The 21,147-nt window shown below is 38.5% G+C and overlaps 1 protein-coding gene and 1 long non-coding RNA gene across 5 annotated transcripts in view; both read left to right on the plus strand.

Moving 5' to 3' along the window:
- The window catches only part of xpot (exportin, tRNA (nuclear export receptor for tRNAs)), a 266,921-nt gene extending 247,003 nt beyond the window's left edge, over nt 1-19,918 (plus strand). For 2 of the 4 annotated variants that reach the window (XM_087246977.2, XM_087246978.2), the window contains exons 9-29: nt 4,134-4,203; nt 4,591-4,809; nt 5,250-5,434; nt 7,286-7,454; nt 8,606-8,842; nt 9,380-9,418; nt 9,526-9,588; nt 11,753-11,877; nt 12,733-12,877; nt 13,524-13,643; nt 13,717-13,811; nt 14,302-14,371; nt 14,469-14,707; nt 15,144-15,429; nt 15,809-15,998; nt 16,370-16,486; nt 17,037-17,152; nt 17,226-17,273; nt 17,442-17,510; nt 17,968-18,024; nt 19,295-19,918. In XM_087246977.2, coding sequence (XP_087103103.1) covers nt 4,134-4,203; nt 4,591-4,809; nt 5,250-5,434; nt 7,286-7,454; nt 8,606-8,842; nt 9,380-9,418; nt 9,526-9,588; nt 11,753-11,877; nt 12,733-12,877; nt 13,524-13,643; nt 13,717-13,811; nt 14,302-14,371; nt 14,469-14,707; nt 15,144-15,429; nt 15,809-15,998; nt 16,370-16,486; nt 17,037-17,152; nt 17,226-17,273; nt 17,442-17,510; nt 17,968-18,024; nt 19,295-19,321 — 2,686 coding nt within the window. In that variant the 3' untranslated portion in view covers nt 19,322-19,918. 4 annotated transcript variants of the gene reach the window in all.
- The window catches only part of LOC148679883 (uncharacterized), a 759,583-nt gene that overhangs the window by 220,055 nt on the left and 518,381 nt on the right, over nt 1-21,147 (plus strand). The window lies entirely within an intron of this gene.

Consider the following 21,147-nt stretch of genomic DNA (forward strand, 5'->3'; position numbering starts at 1 on the left):
CTGGTTTTTCTGAGCATTCAAACCTTTGATTAAACCTTTCCACTAATCCACTGGTATAAGCCAAACATGGACATAAAACATAAAAAAATGCGGGCCAACATAACCTTAATTTCAGGTTCTCATTCCCACCAGGTTTTACCCCTTTCAAGAGGTTGACAGGGCATGTTTGACTCTTCTTCCCTTTTCTGGGTGACAAACCTCATAGGTAATGGTATGTGCAAGATGTAAAATGAGTGGTCTGCAACGTTTATGACGGACAACATGTTTGTTGCAATAAGACAACACCTATAGTACAGCATTTTCTACCACATTTTTCTGCCCCAAGTGTCTCAATTTTCTTTTCTCCCTCACACACTGGCAAACAAAGGTTTCAGTGTACCATCCTCAGCCTGCAGTTGTGCTATGTTTGCAGGAGTGTCAATTGACACATTTACAGACTGTATTTCTGCAGCTAAATCCACATACTATTCCAGTTTAATCAGTTCCTATGAAAGCAATTCTAAAGCCCTCTTTTTTCTCTTTACTAACATAACAAAACCCTCCATCTCACTTCCTCCAAACTTATATACTGTGGATTTCTGTAACAACTTGGCTTCATTTTTCTCTTCAAAAAATTTGACACATTTATCAGCAAATTCTGTCCACTTCTGTTTTGAATCCGTCTGTCCAAATCATATTCACCGCTTCACGTTCATTCTCAGAATTTGTTCTACCCTCAGTAACTGAAATATGTAGTGTAATTCTTAAATCCAAACCCTCTACCTGCCGGTTAGACCCCCTACTTACTACTCTTGTAAAGGCCATACTCCCTTCCCTGTCTCCTCTCATCACTGACATAATTCACTCCTCTTTTACCACTGGTATTGTTCCTTCCTCTCTCAAAGCTGCTGCTGTTACTCCAGTTTTAAAGAAACCTGGTTTAGATCCCAAAACCCTCAATAACTTTCATACCATTTTCAACCTTCCATTCGTCCTAAATTCTTGAGAAAAAACTGTCGCTGCTTAACTTCACACTCATCTTTCCTGTAATAATTTATACAAACAATTCCAGTCTAGTTTTCGCCCACTCCATAGCACTGAAACAGCTCTCCTCAATCACTAATGACCTCCTCCTAGCAGATGACTCTGGTTCACTATCCATTCTTCTTCTGCTGCTTTCGACATAGTCTCACATAACATTCTTCTTGACAGGCTCGCTTCAGTTGGCATTGGTAACACACCTCTCAGCTGGTTTCATTCATACCTTTCAGGTTGCACTCAGTTCATTCAATTAAAATTTCACTTCGTCATCAGTCCCCGTCACTACCGCTGTGCCCCAGGGTTCAGTTTTGGCTCTCCTGCTATTTATTGTCTGTCATCTTCCACTAAGTTATATTTTCCGCAAACACCAAATCTATTTTCACTGCTACGCAGATGACACCCAAGTCTACCTATCAACCGAACACAACCACAAACTCCCACCTTCATCCCTTACTAATTGCTTTGCAGACATCAAATCCTGGTTCACCACAAATTTCCTGAAACTAAATGACAATAAAACTGAACTTCTCCTTATAGGTACACGATCCACTTTAAATAAATCACATAGCTTTTCCATTCCCACAGATGGTTCTGTCATTATCCCCTCTACTCAGGTTAAGAGTCTGGGGGTCATCTTCGACATCACCCTTTCATACACTGCACATGTTAATAATGTCACCCGGTCCGCTTATTTCCACCTTCGTGATATAAATCATTTACGTCCTTCCCTCACATCTCATTCAGCTGCCATTCTTGTTCATAGTTTAGTTACATCCCGTTTAGATTACTGTAATTCCCTTCTGTTTGTAAATTACAACTGGTACAAAACGCTGCAGCCCGTATTATCACAAAAACTCCCTCTGTCTGTAACATCACACCCTTTCTACAACAGCTTCACCGGCTTCCCATCTCTTTCAGAATTGATTATAAAATACTACTACTCACCTTTAAAGCCATCCACAATCTCACTCCTCCATACCTTGCTAACCTTGTTCATATCGCCACACCTTCTCGAACACTCAGGTCTTCTTCTGCAATTCACCTCACTGTTCCCTCTGTCCGGCTTGTCACCATGTGGAGCAGATTGTTCGGCCACTCTGCTCTTCAGCTTTGATATTCACTTCCTCCTGATCTCCGTAATTTAGACTTTCATAATTTTTTATCCAAACTCAAAACACATGTGTTTAGAACAGCTTATTCTCTTTAACCCGACTACATTTCTAAAGTTTGAATTGTTTTGTTTTTGCTATTGCTATTATTTTTGTGTTTTTACTTGAACTGATTGTTCTAGCTGCCCTGTGCGGTAACCTTGAGTGTCATGAAAGGCACCTTTAAATAAAATGCATTATTATTATTATTACAATGGGGAACCCAATTGCTTCTTTAGATAAAGAAGCTTCGCTGTGACCTTCTAGGTTTACCCCCTTCCTCTTGGGTCAGACTGTCATCCATGGTGGGTAAGTGCTCTAAACTCACTTTGGTTTGTAATCGTGTTAGCGCAGGACATGACATTAACAGCAGTAGTATTGGTACATTTAATAACCTTATTAAAGTGTTCAGCCATGCTAAATCACATCCCAAAACCATACCCCCAAAGATAACACATCTACCACCCTCATTGACATCAAGTATGGTTGATCATTTATCACAACAGTCACTTCAGTGGTCCTTTTGGTCTTCATGTACACATTGAATGCTCTGTGTGTAAAGTCAATGCTGTTTCCTGGAATGTTGCTTTGTTTTATTAGTGTAAGTGTGCTGGAGGTGTCAATGAGTGCGTTCACATTTTGGCTGTTTACTGTGACATCTGTATGTTCTTTAAGTCACCCTTCCTCGAGACATAAAGACTTGTTAGTTTAGGTTCTGGACAGTTTGGCGCCTTGTGACCTTCTTGCTGGCATTAAAAACAAATCAATTTTTATTATTTAATGTTTAAATGGTGAAGTCATATTTGCGTTGTGGTGCAAAGTGTCTATTTATAGTGCAGAGTGATTAAGAATCCCCCCAAAAAATGGCTAGACTTTTGAGAAGTACACAACCAACCTTAACTCCACTACTCCCAAACAGAACTGAGCTCAAGCTAATCTTTTATAGCAGTGAGACTCCACCCACCAAGGATAAAACCATGTCAGAGGTAAGTATAAAGTAAATATAGACATAAAACATAAAAAAAAATCCAATGATGTAGGTAGCTGGAGCCATATCACCCTGCACCCAATATTGGTTGCTCACTGAAGCTAATCAGGTCAGTACCTGGATGGGCGACCACATGGAAAAACTAGGTTGCTGTTGGCAGTGGTGTTAGCTAGGCCAGTAGGGAGCACTCAACCTGCTGTCTGTGTCAGTCCTAATGCCCTAGTATAGTGAAGGGGACGCTAAACTGGCAGTGAGTGCCGTCTTTCAGGTGAGACATTAAACCGAGGTCCCGACTCTGTGCTCATTAAAAATCCCATGGCACTTGTAAAGTATATATGTGTAAGCCTGGTATCCTTGCCAAATTCCCTCCCTACCATTGTTCGTTAGGTTACCATTACTCAAGACATAAAGACTTGTTAGTTTAGGTTCTGGATAGATTGACGCCTTGTGACCTTCTTGCAGGCAATAAAAATAAATGTCAATCAAGGGCGGCAACACCAAGGCTCCAAAAATACAAATTTATTAAATTAAAAGGCTGATACAGAGCGTTATAATAATTGTTTTTTTGCTAGAAACTAAGACAGAGTACCTTGTCAATGTGGTTGGACCCTCGGTTTGCTGTAGCCCGTGTATGCATCTGACCTCTGTGTGTAGGATGATGCATTCTCCTATCTCCGCCTTCCTGCTGCACTCAGGTCGAACCCGGCGTCAGTAGAGGCCCTTGAGTCAGTTTTATGTCCCTGTAGGGGTTTCTCCAGCAGGTGTCACCGTCTGCTGCAATCAGTGCATGTTTCTATTCAGATGTCAAATTTTGCCAGCACTGCCTCACAAAGATCCTCATAGACATCTTCATCCATAGTGAGGTATGCTTTGTGCACTTATGGTGAGAGGAGGATAGGTGGAACTTGATTTTATTGCTGTGCTTTTGACTGGTTGATGATTTCTGTCATAAGAACTGATGTGATGTGTGTTTTCAGACACGGGTCGCTTTCTGCAGCTCAACAGCAGCTGATTCGAGAGACTCTGATGAAGTGGTTGCAGACTCAGGTTAGTGTAGTGTGTTTGTTGTGTGATTTGATATACACTGTGATTTATATCCATCGGCAGGTCATTGAATTTAATCGAATTTTAAAAGGTCACGAAAACAATTTTTTATTTTTGAGAAGCAGCCGTCCATCATTAGACTTTTGAGCTGCTGAAGATAAAGCCAACGACTAGGAGGAATGTAAATGTGGAGTTTTAGATGAAGCACAAATGAACAGCGACAGGAGTCTCCATAAACTGACACAGAAGCCAATATTTGACCTTTTTCTGACAGATAACATTAGTCCTTTTTTCAGTCTGTCGCTATGGTGTCGCACAGGCATTTGTAGCTCTGCTTTCTTTTGAACAGAGCACCAGAATGTGCATTTGAACTGCTGTGTGTTTGTGCAGCTGATGAACGTGCATCCAGAGAAGCCCTTCATCAGGAATAAGGCGGCGCAGGTTTTTGCCCTGACGTTTGTGATGGAGTATCTGACTTTATGGCCTAAATTCTTCTTCGATGTCCTGGCTCTGGTGGGTCTCAATCCGAATGGTGTGGACATTTACCTGCGAACACTGATGGCCATTGATGCAGAGGTGGTGGATCGCGACATCCTACACAGCCCCGAGGTAAAACAGCAGAAAGGACAGCAAAAATCTGATCTGTTCTGGGCATCATGTATAGGCTAATGCTAGTATCCAAATTTCTTGTTGCATTTATTTGCTAAAGCTTTTATTACAGTAAACCATACGTCACGATATTGACAGGTTGTCTGCGTAGTCTTAAGTATTTAAAAATCTTAATTTAATTGTACTAGGTATTAAGTTTTGACTATTTGATTATGCACTGTATAGTTGTATAACACTACAGTGTATAATCAACATAGGGAAGCTATGTAGTTTATGAAATGGATAAAATCCTGCTAGATTTAATATGGTCGCAGCCTTTTTTTTTCCGGCATTGTTAAAATTGCATAATATAAAGAAAATAAGAATAAAAGTTGTGTAAAAACTCGATATCTCTCTCTCTCTCTCTCTCTCTCTCTCTCTCTCTCTCTGTTGTTCACTAGGAGACCCGTAGGAACACTCTGATTAAAGACGGCATGCGTGAGCAGTGCATCCCGGCGCTGGTGGAGTCCTGGTTCCAGATCCTGCAGACGTACCAGCACACACACAGCGAGCTGACCTGCCAGTGTCTGGAGGTGGTGGGAGCCTTCGTGTCCTGGATCGACCTCAATCTCATTGCCAACGACAGGTCAGAGCCTCTCAAATCCCACATCACTGTGCATGCCTTTTTTTTTCTCCGACACGTTTTCAAATGTAAATGATGACAGCAAATAATATTTGACTTAATATCCTTCAAGATACTAGTATTCAGCTTAAAGTGACATTTAAAGGCTTAACTAGGTTAATTAGGCAAGTCATTGTATAACAAAACAAATGTTGCTTAAGGGGGCTAATAATATTGACCTTAAAATGGGTTTGAAACAAATAAAATCTGCTTTTATGCTAGCCGAAATAAAGCAAATAAGACTTTCTTCAGAAGAAAAAATATTATAGGAAATACTGTGGGAAAAATTACTGAATCTGTTCATTATCATTTGAGAAATATTGGGGGAAAACATATCACAAGAGGGCGTATAATTTAGATTTGTAGATCTGTATATTCAGGCTGAACCTTATGACCTTTTTAGTTGAAGTTAAGCTTGTTAATAGGTTTAAGGTTGGTTTAAGTTCCAAGATTGAACTATTGCAGAAATTACATCTATATGTAAATACAAAATACCAAAAAAGCTTAATAAAATGAAAATAAACACAAAGTTACACGATTAAACATATTTCTACATCGATCTACTCGTACAGCATCCCCACGTCAGAGATCAAAATGGTTAAAGCTATTTAAATACTAATTATTGAAAGTTGTCCATGTTGATTTTAAAATTGTATTTGTTTACAAAGACATTAATAATCTTGCTCCTCAGTACCATACCGACTTGCTCTTTCTGTATACTCCCTCTCGTCCATTGTCGAGGAGATCGAGTGTCTGCAGTTGCTGGTCCTAAACTCTGAAACGCTACCAATTAGGGCTGCTCGATTATGGGAAAAATCATAATCACGATTATTTTGGTCATAATTGTAATCACGATTATTCGAAATGATTATCAGTTGAAGTCAAAATTATTCGCCCTTCTGAGAATTTATTTTTATATACAAATATTTCCCAAATTTTGTTTAACAGAGCAATTTTTTACAGTATTTCCTATAATATTTTTTTCTTCTGGAGAAAAGCTTTTTTTTTTTTTCAGCTAGAAAAAAAATCAGGTTTAAATATTTTGAAACCTATTTTAATAGCTCAATATTAATAGCCCCCTTAAGCAATATTTATTTTTGATTGTTTGCAGAAGAAACTACTGTTACATAATGACTTGCCTATTAACCATTAAAGTGCTCGCATTAGGATGGCGTTAGATGTGTGTGTGCTCTGCTGTCTGAGGCTAAGCGCGGACCGCGCGCACACAGACACACACAATACCTGTCCGAGGCTAAGCGCAGCGCGCACACACACAACAGTACGTGCTCTTTCGCGCTTTTTAAAATATGAATGATGCACATCCCATCCTGCATAAGTTACATTACAGCACATCTTTCAGTCACTTTTATATGGAACTGGAAAGGAGGCGGTATATGATGGAATAACTGTTTATCTCGATTAATGGTTTTTCATAATCGTTATGAGCGGAAATCAAAACCGAAAGCCGGATTTTCGATTAATTGCACTGCCCTACTACCAATTCACATTAGACTTTCCCCCTCGAGTTTTGTTTAAGTCCAATTTAAAGACTTATTTTCTCTCGCTTTTAATACTCCTTGATCACTGTTTTATTGCTTGTATTTGTTAAATCTTTCTTTTATATTCGGCTTTCTTATCTGCCTTTAGTACTCCTATGTGCAGCACTGTGGTGGTTTAAATGTGCTTTCTAAATTAATATTGCATTGTATTGCTATTGTCATTAAACAGTCTAATGACCAAAGGTGTGGTGGAATGGTTTTGTCCTTGTTTGATTTCTTTGCTTCTCTTGTTAATCTCATGCTGTTGTTTGTGTAGGTTTGTGAATCTGTTGCTCAGTCACATGTCCATGGAGGAGCTGCGGGAGGCAGCGTGTGATTGTCTGTTTGAGATTGTCAATAAAGGCATGGATCCTGTGGACAAAACCAAACTGGTGGAGTCTCTGTGTCAGGTGCTGCAGTCCGCTGGCTTCTTCAATGTGGAGCAGGTCAGCATCTCACACACTACACCACATATTCACATCAGGTGCTAATGAACAGTAGCAGCATACTTTATTGTCCTGGGAAGAAAATTTGGGGAATACTTTATAGTATTTGCACACTGGGGAGTCCTTTATCAAGCATTAGCATATGGTTACAACGTGTCTGCAGAGTCTGAAAGTATTAAAAGTTGATAAATCGATATAGAGAAATTTAAGGCCCTCAAAGTCTTAAACGCTAGTTTGCAAGGTATTCAATTTCATATCATTTTTGATTGTGCAATATATGGTTGTATGCTAAAGTCTGCCTGAATTAAATCTGCGAATATCAGGATGCTGTGTAATTTATGAAATGAATAAACTCCTGCTAAACCAAGAAAACACCATTATTTCTGCAGTTCTATAGGCACTAACCTGCCGAATTAGCTAGATTTAATAGATTTTAATACAGTATATGAATAATGTTTTAGTTTTGAATTAGTTACTTTAATATTCAATAAATAAACTGTAAGTTAAGATCTCGTCAGTGTTTCTAGTTGAAACCTAAAGTGTTTATAAGGTCTTAAAATGTATGGAAAGAGTCTTTAAAAAGGTATTGAACTTCACTCTCTGTTTCCTGTATAAGGTGGTAATAGTTACTGCATTTATTTGTTCATTTATTTCTCATTGTTAGTTCATATTAACCCCTGTTGTTTTAGCTGATGTTAACTAGCATGAGTCTGGATTTTAATACTGCACTGAGACTTTACTGTAAGGTTGTATTAGGTAATGCATTTACTCACATGAACAATACATTTATTACAGCATTTGTTTGTTAATGAAAGTACAGTTCATTGTTATTTATGCTAACTCATGGCGCAATGTTAACAAGCATGAGTTTGGATGGTAATAATGCATTAGTAAATGTTGAAAGATTGCATAATTAGTCATTATTATGCATGTTAGTAAATGCATTCGTTTTTCATTTACTCCAGCTGAACTAAAATGATAAGAATGATAAAAATGATAAGAAAAAATATTATGGTAAATACTGTGGAAAATATTTGGAAAGGAATCAATTTCACAGGAGTGCTAACAATTTTTTTTTCTTCACATGTGTTTCATTAAATAAGACTTAACATCCCTTATTTCTTTCCTCTTGTGTTTGGTTTTTGCATCAGGAAGAGGATGTGGATTTTCTGGCCAAGTTCTCTCGACTGGTGAATGGTATGGGTCAGTCTCTGGTGCTGAGCTGGACCAAACTCAGCAAGACGGCGGACGAGAAGATTTCTGCAGAAACACTGCGTGCGGTCGAGTCCAAGGTTCCTCTGATGTTACAGCTGCTAATCCATGAAGACGACGACATTTCAGCTAACATCGTCTGCTTCTGTTACGACTACCTGCATGTGCTCAAACAGGTACACACACATACTTGCATACATGGTTTAAAGGGACTCTTAAAAACAGCAAATTTGACTCATTTTTAATGTGAAAAACACTGTTAAGTATGATTAAGAGTTTTAAATTACAGGTAGTTGAGGTGTAAACACGATTAAAGTACAAATTGCTTGAATACCTTTCATTATACAAGTTTGTGTTCCTGTATACACATACACTCAAAACACACCACCTGTAAGAGTCACTCGCACATCTCTGTATGCACCAGACACTTTCTTATCAACACTGATGAAAACATCTTGCTATTATTAGTGTGCTCTGCAAGTGAGTGGGCTTTACAAACCACCTGTATGACACACTCCTCTCTATATGTATGAAGGGGGTAAATAAAAATTGTATATTTATTAAATTTATAGCTTTTAACATAGCATTTATATCCTCAATTGTAAGTCACCTTGGACAAATGCATCTAGTAAATGAGAAAATGTAAACACATATGCACACCCTCAGAGATGATCCACCCACAATGCTCATCTTCAGTGTTGTGTGTGTTCCAGCTTCCAGCACTCAACGAGCAGCAGAAGAGCAATGTGGAGGTCCGGCAGCATCACAGACTCGTATCATTTATTATTAATAGCTGAATGTCACTGTATTGTTGAAATTGCGTTAACATTGTTGATGGTTGTGCTTATTTTGGTAACAGGCGATCATGCTGGCTGTGATGAGCAAACTCAAGTATGATGACGAGTATAACTTTGAGAATGAGGTCAGTGTGATCTGTTTACTGTGCTTTAAACAGTGTCGGTCATGACAGTCAAGTGTTTGCAGATTTCTACCGTAATTTAAAGTACATCTATCATTCAGAAATTTTAAACAGCGCATTAAGAAAATATAATGCATAATAAAATAGTAACATAGTGCTGCACTAAAACAACAAACGATAAACAGATCTATTTATTTTGCTTGTTTGTAGAGCAGTTGATTTTATTATGGTTTAAGAATAATAATTTAGCTTTTAATAAAGCAGACATTAAATGTTTAAAAAGATTGAATGAAAGACATAATTATATTTTTGAACTGTGAATCATTTGGCATTGTTTAGTATATTTTTTTTTGTCCTTTTGATAATAGGTGAAATCACAGTTTAATTAAATGAACACAATGTTTTTAACAGGTGTAAGTCTCACGATAAAGTGCAGGGTGTCTGCAGGGTCTTAAACTCTAACATTTAAGAATTTAAATTTAAGGCCTTAAAAACACATAAATTGGCTGTTCTACGTCTTAAATATTTCTGCACAGGCCTTATTTTTGTGATGTCCATGTAGCTCTACTTTTTTGTTGTTGCTAAGTTTTAGGTTTTTCAGCTGGCAGAGTATGCCGTTATTTCACTGACAAGTGTTGTAAGCACAGTATTACAAGTCAGGAGTCCAATCATGTAATAGGAGAGAGCGAACATACACGCCGGTTTCCTCTGTTTGTGGACAAAACTGCACACGAGGTCTCAAAACACAGCTGCTCATGTGCGAATGATCTGCTCTCGCTCCGTCAGACGATACAGACTTATGATTTTTGTGTCTGGTGTTTCCTCCTCCTCGTGCTTTTGTTCTCCAGAGATGCTTCAGCATACTGTAGTGTTAAGAATAGTGGACTGATAAAATGAAATGCAGTGTAGTTTTGCTACAGTAAAGTGTGGTGAATTTTAGTGTACTATACCCTATATTGTAAAAAAAAAAACAGCACTGGGTAATTTGTTTGTTACACATAGCCATAGCAACAAGTGTTACCACAACTGATCAATTGAAGAACTTCACTGTACTTTACTGAACACTACAGCAGAGACGTGTTCACTTTATTTTAGTTGCCATTATAAAATGAGATAGTGAGATTTATTTGAAGAGAATAGTGCAGTAGGCTATAATACCTTATCAAGTTCCCTATTTTCTATCACAGTTACATTTCTGCTTGCATTAGTTATATTTAAATGTTTTATTTATTTATTTATTTTATTAGTATGGTGCACCTTTTGACTCAGGTGAACAGTTTGCACGCTGCCGTGTTTTATTTGAATTGAAAATGTTCAGTTTGAAGAGATTTTATCTGAAACAGGTACGTCTGTACTGACATCTTTATGATCTGTCCATGCGTGATTATAGGGAGAACCAGATTACCAATAACTCTTGGCTAGAAATTGCAACAGCCAGGGGAAAGGAGGAAAGTTTTTGTCAAACTTTGGAAAAACCTGAGGGATAAGTTTGCTAAAACAACAACAACAAAAAAAAGACCCCAAAAAACATCTTCACTGATATTAATAATTCTTTTAAGTTGTCTGATTCTACTGTCTGTTTCTTTTGACCACCCCGTCATTTAAAAATAATATCTTAATGGCGAATGCGTCAGGTATAAAAGCCTCGTCCATTTTGTGAGGTGTGCGATGCAGCGCCAGGCAAAATCATAAATCAGCATTAAGATGTTTGTTTTTTTCCGTAGTTCAGTGGTGCATCTAACCTGTCTTCAGTACTATTCAATTTGAATACGTTTATTTTACCACTAATTTTGTTATTTTACATTTTCTTCCGCGTGTTTTTGATAATGTGATTATAGGTCCTAAATTTAATACTTAATGGTCTTAAAAAGTCTTAAATTTGACATTGTTCTCTGCAGAAACCCTGTATTAAGATTAATATACTTTGTTTTTTATGGAAACATGTTTAAAAAATAATAGAAAAACAGACATTTTTATTGATATTGGCATTTTTATCATAGATTATATGGGGGAAAACTTTAAACTAAAATTATAGTAATATTTATATCAGTCCTCAATATCAAACAATTGATGATTATTTTGATAAATCGTGAGCTGTAATGCGAAATATTGTGTGTGTGTGTGTGTGTGTGTGTGTGTGTGTGTTTTTGTGTGTGTGTGTGTTCAGGGTGAAGATGAGGCTATGTTTGTGGAGTACAGGAAGCAGTTAAAGATGCTGCTGGACCGACTGGCGCAGGTTTCTCCAGAGCTGCTGCTGGAGGCTGTGCACAGAGTCTTCAACGCCACCATGCAGTAAGACATCAACGCGTGCACACACACAGCAGGAGTGCACTAAACATAATTTCTATGCCCTTCCCTTGCTAACCTCCCTGCGTCTCCTTTACTTAGATGTACATCATTACTGGGGCCAGACGTTTTTTAAATTTCTTTGCAGAAAATGTGGAATAATTGCTTATTTATGCAGAGGGATTTTTGTGAGCACAGTAAATAAAACATACCACATGAAATAAAAATAGAATAACTAACTTGAATGCAAATACATTTAGAACCACTTGTTTGATAAACAAAGCAAGTCTGTCACTTAGTATATCTACTAAAAGACAGGAAATGACACTACTATAAAAGTCTGCAGATTTCTGCACACAGGCTTTTTGTGGGCCTAGTCCTGTACACAAGTGTCCACTACCGGGGCATCATCTTTATATGGGTTTAAATGGAGCGCCCTAAACTCTTGAGCTCTTTGGAACTACACTGTTGTGATCCTTTAGTCTAAATTGAGTGGTCGAGGGTCTGTCCATGTAAGCTTCTCTTGTTGTGAAATGCACTTTATGGGCTAGCAAAATAAACATTGCACATATTGATTACACAAGGACTTTAAAGCATGATTGATTGATTTTCTTGACTTGTCATGATTATTAAATAACCAATCTAATTACAGTTATTAATTTAAACCAACTATGATTGCTGTATTTTTTTACTAGCCACAAGGGGGAGACATAAACCAAAATACAGAGACGTTGTTACTAATGATCTGATTTGTGTGTGGGCATCAACACCAACATTTTATTACATATTCATTCATTATTGACAATTAATCATTAGCTAAATCATACCAGCCGTATTGATGTGTGTTTGTGTTGTGTGCAGGAGCTGGCAGACGCTGCAGTTCATGGAGGTGGAGGTGTCCATCCGGCTGCTGTATATGCTGGGTGAAGCTCTTCCAGCATCTCATGGAGCTCATTTCTCTGGAGACTCTGCCAAAACCAGCACACTGCAGGCCATGATGAGAACCGTGAGTTTGTGTTCATCATCCTCTGAAGATATGCCGAGCAAAAACACAGTCAGCACACTCCTTACATTATATACTTGAAGTAGAGATGCACCAAATGTCCAAAATAGATGCACTCATGCTCACTGGAAAACCAAAGTGTGCTCAAATAACATGCACACAGGATATTTTCCATCTAGTCCTTTTTTATGGTTGTTTTATTTAGTTTTGTTTTTTAAATCTGAATAATTTGAGTTAAATTTAAAGAGTCAAAAATTACTTTAATATTACAAAATTAATTTTTAATATTTAATAAAATAGTAGCAAAATACAATGCAGTTTCACTTTTGGATCAAGTACATCTTGATATTTTGGTCCAGATTTTTATTTGCATTTCTAAATTTAACTAGAATATCTCTGTCAGTGAAAATAAATGCTGGCATGGCATTAAACACAAATAAACATACATGAAAGTTAATTATAATGAATAATTAGCTTTTTGTTTGTTATTTGCTTATATAGTATTTGTTTCTGTTTAAAATTGCATCTAATTAATTAATTAAAATCTAGCTTTGCTTTTGTCATTTGTAGTCCTGGGGAATCTTGTGACGCATTGAGTGAACATTTCACTTAAACATGATTCCAGCTGGTATTGTTTGTGTGTGTGCAGCTCGTCTCCTGTGGTGTCAGTGAGTATCAGCATTCCTCCGTCACTCTGGAGTTTTTCGAGACCGTGGTCCGCTATGATAAATTCTTCCTGGTGGAGCCGCAGCACATTCCCGCTGTCCTGGTGAGCATTTAAAGCATAATACATACTCATTTCCCTCCAGTGTCACTCAGTGTTTTCTCTTTGTTTTGTTCAGATGGCGTTTTTAGACCACCGCGGTCTGAGACACAGCAGCCCAAAGGTGCGCAGTCGAGTGGCTTACCTGTTCTCACGCTTCATCAAAACCCTGCAGTGAGTCCTTCTGCAGTACACACAGACACACACACACACACACACAAAGTGCTGTTTAATAATGTAAGCATTCGCACATTACTGTGATTTCAGAAAGAATTGTTTAACACTGAAGTCTGATGTTTTTTTTTTTAGCATCCCATAAATGTTTGATTTATTTTCACATTTGAAATGCGTTATTATAAAGTTGAAGTGATATTTCACAATTTTACTGTATTTTAAATCAAATACAAGTATGTTTGGTGTACTGAAGATATTTAAAAACCTTTTAAAATCCTAATTATTTCTGTCATTTGGTAGTGGATGGAAAAGCTGTTTTTGTTTCATGCGTTCTCCTCTTCCTAATCAACACGTTCAGTTAGCAAAGTGTGTTAAATGTGCATTTGAAGGAAATAAATAGTCACTTTCCACTTGTCCATGTGGTGCATATTTACAGTGTCATTTACATTTGTAAAAGTCTAATGCTGTTTGTGTGTGTGTGTTTGCACAGTAAGCACATGAATGCGTTTATCGAGGACATTCTCAGCAGAATACAGGACCTGCTAGAGCTCGCTCCACCGGTAACAGCACATAACCATCATCAGAGGCTGCACTTACATCTGCTGGAAACATGACTGATGGTCATGTCTCTGTGTGTGTGTGTGTGTGTGTGTTCAGGAGAATGGATTCCCAGCGCTGTTGAGCAGTGACGATCAGCTGTTCATGTTTGAGACGGCGGGTGTGCTGATAGTGAACGGTGAGTCTCCAGCAGAGCGTAAGCAGGGTCTGATGCGCGGGCTGCTGTCTCCACTGATGGAGGCCTTCAGGATGCTGCTGGAGAAGCTGCCGCTGGAGCCGGACGAGGAGCGGCAGACGGCGCTGGCAGACTGCCTCAGTCACGCTGTGGGCTTCGCCAGGTAAGCTCATTCTGTGGAACTCATTTCAGGACAGTGCTTTTAAGAGTTTTAAGACTAAACGGCACAGACGTACAGATCTCCACACGTCCACTGCATGGGAGTATAGATGGCAGATTATTCAGATTAGTGCATATTTAAATATGACATGCATCATGCCTTTTAAAGATATGGATTATAAATGAAATGAGTGTGGTATTTTATTGTCTTTTAGTTTTATAAAGTATTTTTGTATGCTGTGCACTGTTGATTTTTCACAAAACTTATAAATAATACAGAAAAAAAAATGAAAGAGGCCTGAAAGAAGCCGTATTAGACCAGCCAAAAGGAGCAAAATCTCCAAATGAATATGTGAAGAGTCTGCGATCTTGAAGTGTGTGTGTGTCGCTGTGCTCCAGCAGTGTTGTACAGTATCTCTGTGTTTTTTGTGCTCTCTCAGCCGCACCAGTAAGGCGTTCAGCAATAAGCAGACAGTGAAGCAGTGCGGCTGCTCGGAGGTGTATCTGGACTGCCTGCAGACGTTCCTGCCGGCGCTCAGCTGTCCTGTGCAGCGAGGGGCTCTGCGCAGCGCCGTCCGCTCTTTCCTGCACCGCATGATCATCTGCCTGGAGGAGGAGGTGCTGCCCTTCATCCCTGCCGCGTCCCAGCACATGCTGAAGGACTGCGAGGCCCGAGACCTGCAGGAGTTCATCCCGCTCATCAGCCAGATCACTGCTAAATTCAAGGTCAGACACAAAGCGCACTCACTGCTGTTAAAGAGCACCGATTTGCCCCTTTTACAAGATACAAAATGCATCTCTGCTGTCTGTAGAGTGTGTAGGGAATTTTCAGCTCAAAATACCACAAAAATACCTCACAATGTAAACACAAACAGAAATACACACTGCAATTCTCACTTGTTATTATTATTATTTGATATTTATGTTGATAAGTCGTATATCTGGCTGTAATTGCATTTCAAAGTTTTATTATTTGGAATAAATCTGCTGTATTTTCACTATAGGATGAATAACATTGCAGCAGAAGAACTCAGAAGTGTATGATTTAACACATTTCCTTTAATATGTGCCGTGTAGTAATAATAATCTGGGTTTGTGTGTGCAGAACCAGGTGTCCCCGTTCCTGCAGGAGATCTTCATGCCGCTGGTCATGTCCATCTTTGAGGTGTTGTCTCGTCCCGCGGAGGAGAACGATCAGACGGCGGCGCTGGAGAAGCAGATGCTGAGGAGGAGCTACTTCAGCTTCATCCAGACCATCGCCAGCAGCAGCAGCAGTCAGGTCATGGCCAGTCAAGGTGAGGACACACACACACACACACACACACACACACACACACACACACACACACACACACGGTCTGGACTCAGAGTTCAGAGTCTAACATGGTAATGTATTTGGCTCGACCAGTCTTCACTAGCAAATCCTCAATTCTAAGCATAGTGTATGTGTAAAACTTGGACTGGGCATTGGCCTTGTGGAAGTTGATGCAGACACGCAGGGATCTTTCTTGGTCTCTCACCGGGTGGCACTTTCCACTTCTTTATTAGGTTGCTGTGGTAGGTCTGCTTGGTCTTCCTCTTGTCTGGATGGTGAATTTCATGCATTACTGTGTGTGTGTGTGTGTTCGTGTGTGTGTGTGTTCGTGTGTGTGTGTCTCTATGACAGGAGCAGAGAACATCGAGCGCGTGCTGTTCACCATCATTCAGGGCGCTGTGGATTTTCCAGACCCTGTCGCTCAGAAGACCTGCTTCATCATCCTGTCCAGACTGGTGGAGCTCTGGGGTAGCCCAATACACACACTGCACACACACACTACTGTTGACACACACAATGTGGAGTTCAGATCTAATATTTCAGTCAAATAATGTCAACTTAATTTAAATATTAGATGGGTGAAATTAATGAAAGCTGTAGTTTTTTGCTGTCGTTTTAAGAAGCTGAGAGAAGTAATGAGTTATATTAACTATTATATATATTTTTTGTGCTAAATTGGTATTTATATTTATTTTCTGTATATTAAAGTCTGCATTTTTGTAAGAAACACTCAAAAGTAGAACTTTGGAAACTTACTAATCAATTTGGAGTAATAATAATAATAATAATAATAATAATAATAATAATGTGTTTTATTTATATATATATATATATATATATATATGATTTTTGTTATGTATAGGGAGGGAAAAGCTGAAAAAATAGAACAAATTTATTTAAAAGCAGATTTTCTAAATATGAACAACCAAAATTGAAATCAGAGTAATTAAATTGAAAAACTATGAATAAAAAGTAAACCAGTCTCTGAATAGTAGTAAAGGACTGTTGTTTTTCTCAGGTGGAAAAGACGGTTTGGTGGGATTTCCGGATTTCATCTATAAGCACATTATTCCCGCATGCTTCATGGCTCCTCTGAAAACAACCTTTGACCTTTCAGATGCGCAGACGGTTCTGGTGAGTCCATCAGTCTGTGTGAAGCAGAGTTTAGTTTGATGCAGATGAATGAAGATCTGCTGTTGTGTTGCAGACGCTGTCCGAGTGTTCGCTGACGCTGCACATGATTCATCTCAAAAGAGTGAGTGTCAATTACAGAGCAGTTCAGCATCAACACACCAGCATTACTGCAGACATTAACCTGTGTGCTTCTGTGTTTCATTTGTGTGTGTGTTTGTGTGTGTGTTTGTGTGTGTGTGTGTGTGTGTGTGTGTGTGTGTGTGTGTGTGTGTGTGTGTGTGTGTTTTAGGGACCCGAGTGTCTTCAGTTTCTGCAGGAGTATCTGCCCTCACTGCACGTCTCTCCTGAAATCACACAGGTTTGTTTCAGCTTTTATTTATTACAACACTAAAAACTACACTAAGCCTGTCTGAGTACATATTATTCATTAACCATGACATAAAATAGACTAGACTCTTATAATATTTACTATTTATAGAGCACACATTGCAATTGTTAGCACTTTTAATTATGTAAGTTTGTAGACATGCCTATGGAGTATTCACCATCCAGACAAATGTCAACACATATGCAAACATGATCTTAACAAATTAAAATGCTCTTAATTTGAGGTAAACCTTTTAATAATTATCAGAATATTTTCTCCACACCTAGAGAGCATTCATACGTCTAATGTTGTTTTTGATTCAACATTATAATGACTTTAAGTTTGTTTTGGGGCTTATTTAAACAATATCTATGTAATAATAATGCTGTTCTTTCTGCAGACTGCAGTATATGAGTGAATGTGTGATGATGGTGTTGTTTCTCCTCAGGAACTGTGTCAAGTGCTTCAGCAGCCGGATGTTAAAGTCCTGAAAAACTACATGAAGGTATTTACAGTTTTATTATGAAAACATCATGCATGTATTCTGCAAATAACAGGTCTTTCTTTAAAAAAGGTCTTTGCACACTGAAGTCTGAAGTTTTAGTATGCGTATCAAAGCACACTCACAAACCGACACACAAAGTCTGATGTGTATTGCAGGGTGTCCGCAGGGTCTTCAAAAGTATTGAAAGTTCATAAATCAATAATGAGAAAATTAAGGCCTTTAAAAAGGTTAAAAAAGTCTTTAATTTTGTTCAAGCATTGTCCAAAGTGTTTGACTAAAAAATAAATGAATATATTGATTTTCCTCCTAATATTAACATATTAATATGATCAGGCTTCTGGCCAAGCTCCTCCGTCCGGGTAATTGTAACAAACGCTGGAAGGTGATGTGACGCTCTCCACATGTAGGGAAGCAAAACCGACGGCAAAATGTGCAAATGTAGGTTTGCGTACTCCTGATTGGAGAAAGACTAGTTTAAACAGTGGCTGAAATCTATCGCTGAAAACAACCACGTAATTTAATCTTTCAAGCGTAGTTTCTTCAGAGCTTATCCAAGTTCTCTTGTGCTCCATTGATTTATTAAACTACAACTGTTCATTAACACCTGTTTATAAAGTTAAAGCTTTGATACTGATTAGAACTTGAAGTGGCGACGAGGTCCTAAAATATTCTGAGAAGGCCTTAAAAAGTCTTAATACGGATTTGAAATTACCTTTAGGATTCCTGCATATACTCTGTATTAATTAATCCGTTATGAAATAATTCGCACAACAATGCAGTCTTACAGTAGTGAGGAGGATTTTGTTGTCTTCTCCTGCTTAGCAAAAGCAAAAGAAGAAATCCTTCGCATTCTTAGATTGTTGAGAAAGGAAGGAGATCCACCTCTTTATATAATCCTCACACACTTCGCATTTACTTCAGGATGTCCACGGCTCCGTCACGACTTTGCTAGAAATACTGGAGCCACATATTAAACTATAGACCAAGTGGGTTCGTTTATCTGACGCCATTTTGGATTTTACCGATTGTACGGCGGCCATGAAATGTCTAAACGCCTCTTCAGATGGGAAAAACTAACCTGATTCTATTTATTTATTTGTTATGACGGACACAAGTTTTGGAGGCAGTGTGTGTGTGTGTGTGTGTGTCAGTACAATTGACACAACGTGAGGTGGAATTTGTTAACCTGCAAAAATTACGGAGAATTTCAGATTCATTATGCAACAACCTTTAGACTGCATTCGAAGGCTTTGTTTGTGTGTTTGCGCAGGTTTTTTTCCAGCAGGCCAAACTTTAAACCTGCAAGTGTGAAGCGGAGGCTGACAGACAGCGCCACCTACAGACCACCATAATGACAGAGCTTTAGCATAGGAGCTACTTTTGCACTTAAAGAAGCTGAACCACACCCATCCTGCCTGCGGGACACCGACCCAACAGGAGTCACGTGGGGATTGGCTGGCACGTGACGTGACCACGCCCCCACACTGACCTTGGCCCAATCAGAGTCGAGCTCTCCACAGCGGTTTAGCCACCCAGACTGAAAGCGAGGTCTGTGATCGGACGAGACGGAGAGCCAATGGGGTTTGTGAGGGTGGGGGGCGGGGCTTCTGGACAGAATTTCAAAGGAAATCATTTCCACTTGAAATGCACCGTAATTGTTACAGAGGATTCTGGTGGTTACTAGAACGAGTTTAAATGAAATGTTTATTATTTCTTCCTTTTGCGTGCGCGAGAAATCAGATTTTTTTTTTCTCAAAGTTCTGTTTAAGAAGGGCCTGATTCAGATTATTTAATTTAGTTGTTGTTATTTTTTAATTTGTAAAAATGAAGCATAGGTTTTAGTTTGAGGTGATGATGAGGTTAATAAATGGAAGTGCTCTTGATGCAGACTCGACATGGCAGAAATGCTTTTTTTTTATGATTATTAATTTTGAATAGCTGCTGACGATCTGCAAACTGCAAAAAAAAAAAAAAAATCTAATTTACTTTGTCTTGTTAAGTCCAAATATCTAAAAATTTTTGAAGCATTTTCTTGGCAAGCAAACAAATATTTTGTGTTAAGAATTGAGTATAGTATGTTTTCCTTAAAATAAGCTAAATAATCTAGCAGTAGGATTTAACTTTGAAAAACAATATTTTGCTCATCCCATTGGCAGATTATATATCTTGTTTTTAGAAGAAACTCCTGTAATTGTGACACTTTATTCATAAAGTAGGAAATATGTTTTTTTTTTGTCTATAAAATCTTTCTGGATTTAAGAATCTTTATATATTTGGATTAGAAAAGACCAAGTAAAAAAAGCAGTTTATTTACAGTGCAGTCCCTCTTTTTATGGCATTCCCATCATATAAAGCAAATGCTGTACTGTAACTGGAACTAATCAAACACTAAATGTTGACCCATTAGCTGTTGTTTAATGCCTTTAAAGCCCATCTGAAATATGCAATGTGTGCAACTGTGAAAATACTGCTGCGGTGTCCATGTTTACACTGCTGTTTGCTAAGTAAACACAACTCACAGCTGAAGCCTGTACCATGAAACTGAATCAGCCAGATTACTTTCAGTTTAGTTTGCAATAAAATCTTGGGGTTTAGGTAACATGATGTCAGCCGGACTTATGAATCTTTGTTGGCATGCTAGCATGGAGCATCAGAGCTATGTTACCTAAAACCCAAGGTTATTGCAATCTGAACTGAAAACCAACCAGCTGATCCGGCTTCAGATCTCTCCGCACAAACATTTGTCAAAATGAAACAGAAGTGTTATTGCTGACAGAATGAATTTGTTGTTGTGTGTGTGTGTTGGATTATTAATTCAGCCCTGGATCCTGAAAGCCATCAGACGACACACACATTGAGGATGATGGTAGGAAACACCATGCTAACCCCATAAATGCAGCACTTGATGACTGTAAAGGTCGTTTCAGATGCGGTTCAGAGATGCTCCAGTCCAGCTGCTGGTGGTCAAACCCAGAGTTTATGCCAAATAAGAGGAGGAAGAGAGAAAACATGCGCCAGGTAGACTCAGTATCTGTGCGTAAAGCTGATTTATTTTTGATATGCCGGGGCGTGCCCCCTTCACTCCCTCTGTGGATGTTTTTGTCATGACCAATAAAGTATTTA

The sequence above is a fragment of the Danio rerio genome, chromosome 4 (assembly GCF_052040795.2).
Source record: "Danio rerio strain M-AB ecotype USA chromosome 4, GRCz13ab, whole genome shotgun sequence".
NCBI classification, from domain to species: domain Eukaryota; kingdom Metazoa; phylum Chordata; class Actinopteri; order Cypriniformes; family Danionidae; genus Danio; species Danio rerio.